At 34.6% G+C, this 15,485-nt stretch overlaps 1 protein-coding gene across 7 annotated transcripts in view; it reads left to right on the forward strand.

Moving 5' to 3' along the window:
* Positions 1 to 15,485, forward strand: part of LOC140533320 (ankyrin repeat domain-containing protein 26-like) — a 100,946-nt gene that overhangs the window by 55,323 nt on the left and 30,138 nt on the right. For 6 of the 7 annotated variants that reach the window (XM_072652916.1, XM_072652918.1, XM_072652919.1 and 3 more), the window contains 9 exons: positions 5,255 to 5,353; positions 5,991 to 6,019; positions 6,103 to 6,184; positions 6,290 to 6,334; positions 8,750 to 9,004; positions 10,937 to 11,025; positions 11,682 to 11,820; positions 13,823 to 14,036; positions 14,869 to 15,052. In XM_072652916.1, coding sequence (XP_072509017.1) covers positions 5,255 to 5,353; positions 5,991 to 6,019; positions 6,103 to 6,184; positions 6,290 to 6,334; positions 8,750 to 9,004; positions 10,937 to 11,025; positions 11,682 to 11,820; positions 13,823 to 14,036; positions 14,869 to 15,052 — 1,136 coding nt within the window. The remainder of the gene's footprint in view (positions 1 to 5,254; positions 5,354 to 5,990; positions 6,020 to 6,102; positions 6,185 to 6,289; positions 6,335 to 8,749; positions 9,005 to 10,936; positions 11,026 to 11,681; positions 11,821 to 13,822; positions 14,037 to 14,868; positions 15,053 to 15,485) is intronic. The other variant, XM_072652920.1, reaches the window with a different exon arrangement.

Consider the following 15,485-nt stretch of genomic DNA (forward strand, 5'->3'; position numbering starts at 1 on the left):
GGTGATCAGTGGATTCTTTCAATATTTATTTTCCCCTCTTGTTCTAGAAATATTAGGACAGTTTTCCAGACAATTTCATGAAAGATGATGTCTAGGCTCTTTTTTTGATCATGGCTTTCAGATAGTCCCATAATTTTTGAATGGTCTCTCCTGGATCTGTTTTCCAAGTCAGTTGTTTTTCCACTGAGATATTTCACATTGTCTGCTATTTTTTCATTCCTTTGGTTTTGTTTTATAATTTCTTGATTTTTCATAAAATCATTGGACTCCATCTTCTCCATTCTAATCTTTAAGGAATTATTTTCTTCAGTGAGCTTTTGGAGCTCCTTTTCCATCTTTCCAATTCTGCTTTTTAGGGCATTCTTCTCCTCATCGGCTTTTTGGATCTCTTTTGTCATTTGGGTTAGTCTATTTTTTAAAGTGTTATTTTCTTCAGTATTTTTTGACATCTCCTTTAGCAAGCAGTGGACCTGTTTTTCTTGATTTTCTTGCATCACTCTCATTTCTCTTCCCAATTTTTGCTCTACTTCTCTTACTTGATTTTCAAAATGCTTTTGGAGTTCTTCCATGGCCTAAGATTAGTTTATATTTTTCTTGGAGGTTTTGGATGGAGGAGCTTTGACTTTGTTTTCTTCTGTTTGCATGCTTTGGTCTTCCTTGTCACCAAAGTAAGATTCTATAGTCTTATTCTTTTTCCATTTTTTGCTAATTTCCCCAGCCATTTAATTGACTTTTGAGCTCTTTGTCAAGGTAGTTTTCTGCTTCAAGTGGGGGTGGGGGGTGTACTGTTAGCCACTTGATTCCCCCACAATCTGTGGACCTAGAGCTCCAGAAAGAGTCACTGTCTCTGTCCCTGCTGCTGCTGTCGCTGCCAAGGGTTCCTCTGCCCCCTGGGGCTGGCATCAGACCATTCCACTCTCCCACACTGGTGCCACAGGCTTTTTCCACTGACCTTCCAATTTGTCCTCCGTGTTTTGTGGTCATGAAGTCTGAAAACCACCACAAGTGTGAGAGATTCCCCCAAGATCTGCTCAGGTCTGTGCACTCACAGCCAACACTGGACTGTGCTGTACTCCAAGCATACTCCAATAGACACTTCCTGGCCACCTTCCAAGCTGTCTTGGGCTAGAGATTTGCTTCACCCCATCATTCTGTGGGTTCTGCAGCTCCAGAATTTGTTTAGAGCCATTTTTACAGGTGTTTGGCTGGGCTTGGGGGGAGGGCTCTAGAAAGTCTGTACTGTTATTCCACCACCTTGGCTCCACCCCTATCTGGGGTTTTCTTTCCAGAGAAACTAGAATATCTTGTCATTATTTCCTTCTCCAGGTTATTTTACAGATAAGGAAATTGAGGTATACAGAGTTAAGTGACTTGCCCAGGGTATCACAGCTAGGAAGTGTCTGAAGCCAGATTAGGAGAGGTGTTCTTTTAAGTTAATTTATTTTTATTTTTCAACATTTATTTCCATAAGTTTTATAATTTTCCCCCTCCTTCCCCAAGACAACCTGCAATCTGATAGAGGCTATACACACACTTTCCTATTAAACATAGTTCCACCTTGTCACATTGCATAGAAGAATTATAAAAAATGGGAGAAATGGTGAGAAAGAAAAAAGGTTCTGCTTCACTCTGCATTCAGACTCCATAGTTCTTTTTCTATATGTGGATGGCATTTTCCATCATGACATCTTTGGAATTGTTTTAGGTCCTGGATTGCTGAGAATGGCTAAGTCTGTAAAATCTGTCAGCACGGACTGTGACTGTTACAGAGTATAATGTTCTCCTGGTTCTGCTCATTTCACTCAGCCTCAGTTCATATGAATTTTTCCAGGTTTTTTTCTTTGACTGATTCTTGATGTCTCATAAAGTCATTAGCTTTCAGATGCCCAATTCTAATTTTTAACAAATTGTTTTCTTCAGTTAACTTTTGTACCTCCATTTCCAATTGGCCAATGGTACTTTTTAAAGGGATGCTTTCTCGAGGGTACTTTTTTCCATTTTGTCAATTGTATTTTAAAATTTTTTATTCTACCTCTCTTATTTGACTTTTAAAATCCTTCTTGACCTCTTCCAAGAAGCTCTTTGGGGCTTGAGACCAGTTCATAATCCCCTTTGAGGTTTTAGGTGTCGATATGTTGACCATGTTGTCCTCTTCTGAATTTGTGTTTTGATATTCTCTATCACCAAGGCATTTCTCTGTGGTCATTGATTTTTTTTTTATTTCTCTTGCTCATGTTGTTTAGATCTTTGCCTTTTAAATTTGATCTCTGCTTCTGGGGCCCAAGTGGCACTGTTCCAGATTTCTTGTGCTGTGAGCAGGGGCCTGGTTACTGGTTTTCGGTGCTGGGGCCTCAGGTGCTTGCCACTGTATGTTGTAGGAGTCTCATATTTTACCTGGTCCTGAGCTGGAGGCAGTGTATGCTTGGTATTGGCACTTGCCTGCTCCTCTACCCTGGGGCTCAGTATGTACCACTGGTCCGATGATGTGGGGCCTGCTGCTGGTCTCTTGGGACACTTCCTGTCTTGCTCTGGTCCCCTTCAGTCACGGTAAGAGGGAGCTTTCCCATTAATCTCCTAGCCTCTTGAGCTAGAGCTAAAACACTGCTTTATCTTGTCTTTCTGCTTGCTCCACTATTCCAGGATTTTTCTTGGGTCACTGTTCTCTGGGTTTTTCAAGGTCAAGGGAGGAAGAGAGAGAGAGACTTACTTTTTACTCCACCATCTTGACTCCTGGAAGTTTAAATAGATGATTTTCAAACATTCAGTCTCTGGGCTGATAGCCCCAGGAATCTCTGCTGCTGCCACCACCACCACAAGGCCCACATACGACCTCACCTCTCTCACCCAGCTCCACCAGACCCTCTTCCTGTACTGAGGTGTCTGTAAGTCACCACTGCTGCCAGCAATTCAGTCCACTCTCTGTGATCAGGTCTACACTGATGCATCCCGCACACTCTGCACTCCTCTCTGGAAAAGAGAGGTATTAGAAGGAGAATGGAAAAGTTCAATACAAAGAGAGAGAAGAGAAATAGATATGTTTGATATGGAGTGACAGATTGTCTCTAGTAACTGTCTCTGTTAATAATCATCCAGCCTTAACATGGTGATTAGTTTTAGGAAACATAATGAGCTCCATTTCAGTTTGATGAGTTAGTTATACAGATATTTTTCTTATGATACAAGTCCATGTCACATAATTATTTTTGGTGAAAGCAACTAGACTTATAATTCCATTGGCCTTAATTAACTCCCTCTACTAGTGAAGGTTAGTACCTTCTCAGAAAATTAGGATCTCAGAGAATTTACTAGAGCACTAAAAGGGGGAGTGGTTTGTGAATACTCACACAGCCAGTATCAAAATCAGAGGTGGGACTCAAGCTCAAGCCTTATTCCAGAGCCAGCCACACTACCTCTCACATTTCACTGGTCTCTTTCATACTCTGGCTCTGAAACTTTTGGTTATTTATTCCCTGTGTCCATCAGATAAAATGCAAAGTCAAGAAAATGTGTTATAAACTTCATTTTAAAAAATCTTACGTATCTGCTTAATAAAGACTATTAATGTTCAAACATTTGTAACTTTGGATGAGAGATTCCATAGGCTGATTACAGTAAATGGTGACAGAAGAAAAAAGAGTAGGCAACCAGAGGTCAGAATATAGATAGCTATATTGTAACTAGGAAGGGAAAGCAACCAAAGACTCCCTTGCTTTCATAAATTGCTAGGGAGTATATGAAGGTCTCAGTCTATACCTGGAGTTCTTGTTATTGACTTTTCCACAGATACATGTTACCCTTCCACATTTATCAAAGAATAGATTATGCTTTTTGTTCTCTTTATTCTTGGCAGCCTTTGCCTTACTTTTCTGCATGTTGGCATCTAGTTACATAGTCTGTGGATATTTAAATGAGGTGGCCCTAGGGTAAAATGCAGACTTAAAGAACTTTAAAAAAAATTTCCAGTAGCTCAGCAGAAAAAAATCACTTGCCAGCAAAATGTTTAGGAGATGAAGGATGGGCTTCTAAGGCTCTAGACATTTATCTTCACTCTCTTTTCAGCCAGACTGTTCTATTAGTTATTGTGTATGTTGTCCTGCCCTGTGCTACCTCCATGTGTCCATTTAGACCATCTGTTGAAATCTTTCTTTTCCTTCAGAACCTTTCTCAGGTGTAAACTCCAGGAAGCTTTCCTGTATTTTACTAGTCTCCCGGACAATTATTTCCCAATGTATTGATTTGTTAGTTTCCTTTAAAGGTATACCTATTATAAACATTACCAGCTAATATTACAGAGCACCTACATACATGATAATGTAATCCATCCTAAGGTTTACTAAACTTGGACACAACAGCCACTGTTCTTTCTGAACTTATCATAAAGGGAGACATAGAACAAATGTAAAATAATAATAAAAAGAATTATACATAAATGTTCACTTACCTTGAGGACCCATGAGTTCATTGGTCTAGACTCTAGTATACATGCTCTTGAAACTGATAACAGATTGAGGCCACTTCCCCTATGTGAGTTATATACAGTCTTCTTCATTAATTTCTGAGGCCTAAAGAATCACCTTATTGCCAGACTTTGAATGATGCCTACAGAGAATACATACATACCTCTAGTAGTGTAGGCTATCCCTCTCTCCTGGAAATTAAACACGTGTTCCAGTTGTCCATAGCAACTGGTGTGTTTTCTTTTTCAATGAATGAGTGAAGAAAAAGAGAGTTAAAGTTAGAGACATATTGGGCAATTTGTCTATCCTTTCTCTATCCAGAAGGAGGTTAATTAATATGGTTTTTAGTCCATTTGAATGAATAAAAACATTTACACATAAATTAGTTATAATACTTATACTGCTGGTGCATATAAAATAAATAATGTCATTGTACTGTTTTGGAAGTACCTATTGTAAAACTTCTTTCAATTTCTTAACGCTTTTGTGGACTGACATACAGTAAACCTAATTTTATAATATGCTATAGTAAACAAATTCTTGTGACTTTTTTGGACTTATGTGTAGTAAACTAATTTAATATTTTAAAATAGACATTGCTTTCAGAATTTCAAATTTTATTTTCTGAGATGCATTTTCAATATGTAAATAGCTTTGTTTTCCATTAACATTAAATTGCATATGTTGAAAGGTTTTTTACATATTAATAACATTGAATTAGTAATTGAGACTATTAAAACAATTTTGCTTTTTTAAAATAACTCAAAATTGAAAGTTTTTTTTACATCATTTCTTAGATGTATTTTATATACCTTCATTCATGAATGGATCAAGAAACTTTAAGATGAATAAGCTAAAGGATACAAGAAGTATAGGCATGCCAGTAGGCAGTGTGGGTATGGAAAATGAAAATGTATTATTAACTGTTATTCTACAAGTGTCCATCCAAGTGGATGTATTCAGGACATTTGTTTCTAGCCCTTTAGTTCTCTGATACAATTATAGATGATTTTAAATTCTATTTTATATTCTGTCTACATATTGCCTGATTTTGCAAATTATAGAACTAATTAGGGAATCATCCACAGTATGAGCACTTGTAGTGTAATTACATTAATCATTCTCATTGCTTGGAAGATATGCTGCTGTATTAGAGCATCAACTTTGTAATTAACCCGCCAATGGGACGTGATTATCCATCTCTTAAAAAGGATCATCTTTATGTGTGTCATTGATGAGCATGCTTATGTACTGGTTTATGTACACATTTGTATTTGATTCCCTTGATAGCTGATCTATTTTAATGTAAATTGCATGTTGTACCAACACTATAGTCTTGTTTTATTTCAAGTACTAATAATTGATTCTAATTACTGTCATGCAAATTCCATAATAAGAATTATAGCAAATTAAAATATTTGTTCTTTAAATCCTATAATGGGATTCAAGAGGCCTATTCATTTTGCATGAAATTGTGATAGATTTACACTGTTTAAATACAGTTGGATGATAAAACTTTTATTCTTTTTTCAGATTATTTTGAGACACATCCTAACTTGAAGGTAAAAAGACTGATACTTTTAATATATTATCCAATATTTACTGAAAACTTTAAATATAACCATCTTGTTACTAATTATCCTAGCCCATTCAACCCACTATTGAAATGAAAGATTCCTTCACAAACCAAGAAGCAGAAAAAGGAGTTAAGGGAAAGCAAAAGTCACGTAAGTTTTATAATAATATAATTTAGAAAGAAAAGAAGTAAATTTTATAGAATTTTCAATACTCACATTTCTTTTTTCTTTCTTTCCTCTCTACTTGTTTTACAGATTTAATAGAAGAATTTGGTTTAGATGATGCAGATGACATTGATGGTATATTCCCTTTTATTTCCCTTCTTTTCAAGTATGAGAATAAGTGAATTTTTAAAAATCATATGTAATAGAAGATTTGTTCTGTCAGGTTTCTGCTTTTGTGTTTTGAACACTGTATTTGAGTTATATTTTCATACTTCCTGGCTTTTTTCTACATTACATGAAGGATCATAAATCCAATTATGCATGTATTCTCCCAATTCAAGTTAACATATGTTAAGCAGTTATTATGTATCGCATGCTTGTCAAGTGATACATATAGAATACAAAGATAAAAGCAAACAGTTCTTTGTCTCAATGAATTTACTTTCTAGGAAGGGATACAACTTATAAACTATGCTACAAAACCTGGAGTAAAGGAGATAAAGGAGAGAGATCAAAGTGCTCTAGGAAAATTGAAGGGGGAGAGAAGGGTAATGGTTGTGGAAGGAAGGTTTCATGGCTGTGATACCCCCTGAACTGAGGCAGTAGGGTACCACAAAAGGCTTTAGAGCAAGAAAATGGCCTAGTTAGGTGCCTTAAGAAGATTACTTGGTGGCTTCATGTAGAACAGACCAGAGAAGGTAGGAACCAGATATGAGAAGGCCAGTTAGTAATTTATTGCAAAAATTCAGATAAAATTGATGAGTTCGTGAAGTAGGAGGGTGTATTTGGGAATGAAGAGGAAGACACATTTTATAGAAGTAGAGTCAACAGGACATAGCAACTTTTGGGAATGTGTGTGTCTGTGAACATACCCATATATATTTGGATGAGAGCAGTGTCAAAGATGACACCCAGATGACTTGAGAAAATGACCTGTCTTTAACAAAGATAAATATATTAAAGGCCTGATAATTTCAGAGATTGGGGGAGAGGAAAAGGAAATAATGAGTTCAGGCTTCTTCATGTTGAATTTGAAGTTCCAGGAGCCAGCCCTAAAATGTGGTGTCCAGAACTAAGCACAGTTTTCAGATGAGGTGTGACCAAGGCAGAGGTCAGCCAAACTAACCTCTCCCTTCTTCTGGATATTATATCTCTTTTAATGAAATCAAAAATTGCTCTAGCTTTATGGCCACTATATTCCAACAAATTCTGACAAACATTTATCTTTCCATACTTGTATCTTGTGTTTTCACTTGTGTTTGTCATTTTGTCCACAAAGATGGCATGAGGGAATTTGTCAAATACTGAGATTTAGGTAAACTATAATGACAGTAATCCTCTTGTCAGTCAGTCTAGTAACCCTGTTAAAATGTGAAGATAGTTTGATATCACCTGTTCTGACCACTTCCTAATGAAATCATGAGAGTGAATGACATCACCAACAAATACTATCAAAAGAGATTATCCTTGAGGCAAGGGACTTCATCAATATCTAAGGCTATGGAAGGTCAAGAAAGAGGAAGACTGAAAAAAGGCCATCAGATTTAGCAGTTAAGATACCACTGATAACCTTGGAGTAAGCAGTTTTAGTAGAGTATTAGGCCCGAAGCCAAATAAAAGGGTTTGAGGAGTAAGCTATATATAACTATAATAATTAGATCGTGAAAAGGAGTGGAGATACTGAACAATAATAACTTGAGGGAATGCCATGATTAAGTGAAGGATGGAAGAAACTTTAAGGACCCAGAAAATTAGGTGGACATTCTGGTGTTTATCCCTTTCAAACATCATTGTCCTTTATTTTCACTTTTTGAACCCAGTATAAAAGTGGTCTTACCGTATTTGAAAAAGGAATACTTTAAACTCCATAAACTGTCATTTTCATGGTAAACTTGTGATGCATATTGAAAGTTAAAATTTTGTAATGCATATTGTAATATATGTAATGCATATTGAAAGTGAAAAGATTAGTCTTCAAGAACTTGGATTATTCTTTAAAAAAGCTATCTTCTAGTCAGATTAAAGTAGTTTACATTTTAAAAAATGATGCAATTATGCTTAGAACAAATGGGAGTTGTTTTTTTTTTAGTACAGTCACTGAAGGAATCCTAATGGTAAGCATTTTCCTCACAGTTCTGTATAAATAAATCATAGGTTAAAAACCACATGTTCACACTCTATTTTCTAATCCTAAATAATTGGAAATGTCAAGTGTACATGTTATTTGTAAAATAACATGTACACTTGTTAAAAGGTTATCCAAAAAAAAAAAAAAAAGACTTTCCCCAAGGATCTTCCTAATAAATTCTTTGGGATTACATGCTGAGATGGATTTTAATAAGGGAGTAAGAGCTGGTAATCCAAGAAAATAGGCTGAACAAAAAAAAAGAAAATAGTTGTTGTTTTCTTCCTTCATGTTACCTAAGAGATGAAATGCAGGATGCATAAGTAAACAAAAGAAGTCATAAAGCTAGGTAGTAATTTGAGTGACATCCTGTGAAAAAAATTAAATAATATGTCAGGTAGATAAATCCGATGTTTCCTTTTCAGATGCATCTGATTGGGATTCTACTAGTACTTCTCAGAAAAATGAGAGTTACAGGAGTTCCAAGGATTTGAATTTTAATGGGAATTCTCCTTGTCAATCACTGCCAGTTACCAAAAATCAATCAGGACCCACAGAGTTTGGAAAGATTCCTTTAAAAGAAGATGAAGCAGCTGAGACTGGGTTTAGGGTTGTTATTCTAGAAGAAAAACCAGTCCCCCAGAAGCAGTGTGAACCACAGCTCCCTCTGAAAAAAGAAGGTAATGAAGAAGCACGTAGAGACAGCAGTCTGAATTTTCCATAGGTAGATTATTTGCCCAATTTGTTACATTCCAATATTTATTAGTGCTGGTGAGCAAAATGAATGATAAAGTCATGTGATGAGAAACTTCACTGCCTATTTTTACTTCTCTGATGCTACCTAGAATCTGGCAGGTATCTTTTTAACAGTTATTTTGATTTTCTCCTCCAGTCAATGTAACATTTCCATGAACACTGGTGGGATAATTTAGGCCTGTGTGCTAAAATTAATCTTCTCCTGTCTAATTAACTGTGGATTCCTACTTTATTTTTTTAGTATTTCAGATCCTAAAACCATTAGACTTATATAGGTTTACATTCACATGTATAATCTGTATATGAATGATTTTTCTTTTTTTTCATTTTGGATTATTTATCTTCCCCAAAGCTAAATATAATTGATTTAACTTTCCCCAAGTATTAAATTACCTGGTTAGTTGATGCTTCCCAGCAATTGTTTCCATGACATTGGTTTGAATGGAATACAATTACCATTCAAGGGATTGTCTTTTTATTATTATTATTATTATTATTATTATTATTATTATTATTATTATTATTGGAAGCTCCTTAAATTAAGATAATTGTGTCATATTCAAAGTTTAACCATTTATGTTGGTTTTGTTTCAGTAGATTTGTTTCACCTGTGGCATATACAGTTATCTCTTCCTAATCTTTAGAAGTTCTGTTAATCTCTGTGAATTTCTCTCCATGTAATCATACTCTGTCTAGCTCTGAGGAAACCAAAAGTTTTACAGTGAATTTCAAATTAACTTCTGGAGTATTATCAGCATATCTTATTTTCATATTTTGTTGGCTTAATCAGAGTAGCTGATAGTTACTTAATAATACATATCTCATTTACTTTTATTTCCTTATGCAACTTGACATCAAGGAATATGACTTTTTTTTCCTACTTCTTTTGAGCCAGTTCTGACTATTGGTTTCACATATTAAGATTTAGGTTTTGTTCCCTCTGTGTTTTGAAGTAATCAGATTAATTCTGGTTTTTTTTTGTAACTGGATTTGTCCTCTCACTCTCTAAGTCAAGATTCATTGTCTCTGAACTTAGTTCATTAGTTCATTTGTCCTGTCATGAGTTAATTTAGAAATCCAATTCTCTCATTAATTATTATACTATTTTTGTGCCAAGGAAATCTGTTACCCATGAAGGACATATGTGGACACCAGGGAGTCTAGTCTGGTCTAGTATCTTTATACCACCAAGCTGTCCTTCAAGGATGTCTGGCTTGTTATCCAAAGAAGTCTTGTCCATTGTCTCTGTCCTTGCAGGAGAACTCATGCAATGACCACTTCTAAGTCACAAGAGAGAAGGAAGGGGTTTTTGCTAACCCCTCTTTCCCTATTTCCAGTCAATCATGTTGTCCTCATCTCCATAATGCTGTCACTCTATAACCTATCTCATTGTTTTCCCTACCTACCCAACTCTATTCTTTGTTTACTTGTGCTTTCCCAAACTCTAAGAAAGCTAGTAATCCCTACCTTCTGGTCTTTGATCACTGAGAAAGTCCATTGATCCAATTTACTGATTGCTGCTAGCCTAAGTAATAAATTGCCTATGCGTAGACCATTTTCTCTCTATTTACCTTTAATTTTCAAATGTAACTGTTTTCATCCAGATTAAATATGTAGATCAATCTTCACAGCTTCCTGTAATTTGGTATGAAATGTGCATCTCACGAGAAACTTAAAATGTTGCAGTAGATTGAGATTAAAAAATAATCAGCTAAATGCATAATTAGTAAAATAGAGAATTATTACATTTTATACCTTATTTTAAAATAAATTATAGCTTTGATAACTGCTATGACTGTTAATGGGGGAATTTCAATCATCTACAAAAAATCTGGATAATATAAATTTTTACTTAGATATTAACATGAATTTAACACAAGAATCGGAATTTAAAGGATCAACAGAGGAAGGCCAAGAAAGTTTTCATAAAAGTGACCTGGAACAGGTATGTAAAAAGAAAATATTTAAATTTCTGATATTTTACTTGAGTAAAAATTGCCTTTCATGCTAATTTTATTGAAGTTTTTCAGAACTAAGTTTACTTTTAACTGCATTTTAAAGTGGTTTAGAAAATAACTCATGTTTCAGTAAACAGATGAGATCCCTTTTTTCATTATAAAGTATACGAGTCATTAATTGGAAAATGGACACTTTTAGAAATATTCTCCTAGTGAAATGTGTCCATTGCAAATGCTAGAAATCTAATTATATTGCTGAATTTTCCCTCATTTTCCCCCATAAATAAAATGAAAACTATCATTTGTAAGAAATATTGTGACTTTATGATAATTTTCATAAAGTTCCAAAATCAGCTTCTAAGTTGTTAGGTGGCATAGTGGATAGAGTCAAGAAGACCTGAGTTTGAATCTATCCTTGGACTCCTAGGTAGTTGTATGATCCTGAACAAGTGACCTAACCTCTCTTAGCCTGTTTCTTCATTTGTAAAATAATTATAAGTAATGTTCATCTTACAAAATGGTTGTATGCCATAAGATAATGTATATAAAGTATTGTGAAAACCTTAGAGTGCTACATAAATGTTAGCCATTGTTATTATTTTTAAGTTTTTATTATTTTACCCTACTTTTATGTATTTTACAGGACAAAGTACAGATGGATAGAGATGATGTTGATGACCTCACTCAATCATCTGACACAGCTACAGAGGATTATGATTTACCTCCCTTAAACTGTAAGAATATTTTATTATTGATTGAACACCTTAGTGTTGACTGTAAAGGTAAGCATATTTTTAAATTTCCTAACAGAACACCTATGTTAAATAGAATTTTAATATGTATGTACATAGATGATACCACTGAAGTCCTATCCTATTGACTCATAGTAAAGTAGAAGTGAGCCTAATCTCTGGCAGGCCTTATTAAAGTGAAAGAGATTATGTTGGCTGCAGAGTTATGAGTTTTTCAGCCACAAAAGATGACCTACTGTTTGTTTCAATTCAAAAAGAGTTACTAAGTGCCTACTGTGTGCCAGATATGCAGAGTTTAGATAAGACATAGTCATCCACATTGCATATGCAATTGAATATGCAGAAATAACCTACATCGATAACTCTAATATTACAAAATACGTAAATACTTGAGGAGTACAGTCATATTGCTACATGAGGTTCAATGTGGGAAAGAACATTAACTATCAAAAATCAGTAACCTGTTTGTGAAGGTACCATTTGAAGTGAACTTTCAAAGATGGGTATGAATTTAGTAGGTATAGATCATGAGAGTATAGGGAGATGAAGTGAACATTTCAAGCAGGAAAACTGTGAACAGAGAGGCAGAAAAATGACAGTAAAAAATCCAGTTTTACTGGATAGTATATAGAAGTAAAAAGTAAATATGGAACAGTCTGGGATTATAGAATTGTAGAGGGCCTAGCTTTGTGTCTATAGGCAAATTTCCTAAACTTGGAGCTTCAGTTTCTTAATCTGTAAAATACCATACTTCACATTATTGTGTATTTTGTATGCACATATATGCTTTATTACTTAATGTGAATTATTAATATTGAATGCTAGGATAATTTGAATAAATTTTCTTTGCTTGGTTGACAACAGAGAACCATTGAAGATATTGGCATGACTAGATGCATAAAGATATCAGGCAGTGATCTCTTTCATGAAAGAATAGTCAAAATACTAAAATCTTTCACAAAATGGCCAAAAATGTCAATAATCTTGCCAATGTTCTGCCCAGTTTTTATAATTCTTCTGTCAGCATAGTGTATACCAGATATGATGTCATGAATACCTAGCTTCAAATTCTGCCTTATATACCTACTAACTGTGTGAATCTTCACAAGTCCTTTAACTTCTCTGTGCCTCAGTTTCTTCTTTTGCTTTGAATCTTTGAGCTTATGATTTCCCTTTCTGTTAACTTCACTGCCCACGATAATCAGTGTGTCTACCTCTAGCTGCCCTGTTTTCTCCCAATTCCTTGCTGCATCAGTTATGCTATACCCTGAAACAAATGGCCAATTGAAATTTACCAAAGAAAATCCAATAACTAAGTCTATTAGATCTGTAACTTGATATAACATACATTTCTAACCCTGGATTAGTTCTAAATTTGATTATGTATGTCTCTGCAAAATAAATTGCTACTTTTGGCAGTAACTATTTTCCTTAAAGATCAGAAGATATTTTCATTTTCTTCTGGTGTCTCAGCTATATTTTGGTTAATATTACCAAAAGGCTGGCCAATGAGTAAATGAGGATGAATGTTATTGTATGAATGTTACATACAGACTGATACTATAAGTCTCTAAAGTAGAAGCTGTGTTTACATATAACTAGCGTAAAACATTTATGATACTTAAAAAATAATTCAGCATATTTGCAATATATAGATATTAAATATATAATTCATTCTGTTAATCTTATTTGTCCCACCCAGAATTTGTCCCACCCCTTACACATCAGAATGTTTACTTTTCACATATATTTTTCTCATATTGTGAAGAATTCTGAGGTTTCAAATGGTTTTTTACAAAGTAATGTGTAACTTAGAGATTCTTTTTCATTGTCCACAATGCCCACAGGAAAATAGTTTATTTTCAGTTTCATTGCTAATTTTTTGACAAAATAATATTTTGGTATATCTTGTGGTTTATATGTGGGTACTATTTTGTCATTGCCAGAGTATTTGAATTCTAAGTATACTGCTACTGTCCTGCAGATTTTAAAATATTAATATTTTTATTGATTTGTGTTTTTCTCTGCACAGATCCTGTTAGCCTTTTGAAAATTCAGGATGCAGTTCTTAGATATGAACGATCAGTAGAACTTAAAAAAGGACATTGCACATTACTCGGTGGAAAAGTTAAGAGTCTAGAAAACAAGATTACTGGACTACAGGAAGAATTGTCGGAAACAAGAGAAATGAAATCCCAGTTGGAACATCAAAAAGTAGAATCCGACAGAGAACTCTGCAGCCTCAGGTATGGAACTTGTGTTGAAATAAAGACTTGAAAGAATTTCTCTTACATTGAAGCAATGTGACAGGATTTGAGGTTAGAAAGGCAAAAATGACACATTTTTAAAATAACATTATTAATGAGCCCTACTTAATCCTTTTAAATCTATGGCTATCTATGAGAGGCTCATTTTTACTGAATTTTCAAAATTATAGCATAATTACTTGCAATTTATTTTTGCAAAGTGAAGTAAAAAAATCAACTGAATAATCAGTAGTAATGAGAAAATGGATGACGGAAATATAGAAATCATTCCTACACCTAATTTTAGTCAGGAATTTTATGTTTATCCCCCTCTAAACTTTTTACCAGAGTCAAAACTCAGAAATTTTGAAAAAGTTGTTTAACTCTGTAGAGCAGCTCAGTAAAACTTTAAAGCCAAGAAGGCAGGGAAGGAAGGAAGAAAGTGGATATATATATATATATATATGCAATTTATGGAATTTCTGTCCATTGAATATAGAAAGCCAAAGCACTCAAAGAACTATATGATACATTTTTGTAGAATGCCGTGGAGTAGCCTGGACAGAGAAAAGATTCCCTGTCTCATTTCTGACACATCCTGACTTTGTGAACCTGTGTAAGTTATGTTAATTCTGGGTGCCTCAGGTAACTCTAATTGCAGAGCAGACTACAGCAGTTGAGGGATTTTCCTGATGGTGAGTTCCCTACATGGATCCAGTTCCTCTCAGATTAATGTTCTTTTCCTTTAGGGGTCCAGATGAATATACATAAAGGGCATTATATTTCTTATTTCTACTGAACTGTGATTCTAAAAAAAGGAGTTTTAATCTAGGTTTACACTGAAGCAAGAGGAGGTCAAGCGAGTGACTGCAGAAATGCTGTTTGAAAAAATCAGAGAGCAATTAAGGAGAAAAGAAGAACAATGTAGTAAAGAAGTGGAGCTAAAACAACAGCTTGAATTCACTCTCAGAACTCTGGACCTTGAGCTGAAGACAGTAAGAAATCATCTAAAACAGGTAAATTGGAATTTAAAAGTCAATATTTCCATCCTTTCTTATGAATATTCATGGGTTCCCGGGGACTGGTGAGGTGAATACTATAAAGATTTTTAATGCAGAAAAAGGGCTGTGGTATTTATATCTAGTATAAGTAAGTTGGGTTCCATCATTCATAAATATATATTCATAAATATATAAAGAAAAATAAAGAAAAAATTTCCCTAATTTTAGAATTTGAATGTAACATTACAGGTTGATTAGCCATGGAAAAGGTAAGCTAGAGCTAATACTTCTTAAACTGTATCTCACAGTAGAGAGTTAGTATGGTATAGCAGGTGGAACTGCACTCAGATCCAGGAATACCTGGTTTCAAGTGTTGGCACTAACAAATCTTGACTGAGTAAGCCTGGGCAAGTGTTAAACCTGACCTCAGGTAAGAGAGTTCAGACTC

The sequence above is a fragment of the Notamacropus eugenii genome, chromosome 3 (assembly GCF_028372415.1).
Source record: "Notamacropus eugenii isolate mMacEug1 chromosome 3, mMacEug1.pri_v2, whole genome shotgun sequence".
Taxonomy (NCBI): Eukaryota; Metazoa; Chordata; class Mammalia; order Diprotodontia; family Macropodidae; genus Notamacropus; species Notamacropus eugenii.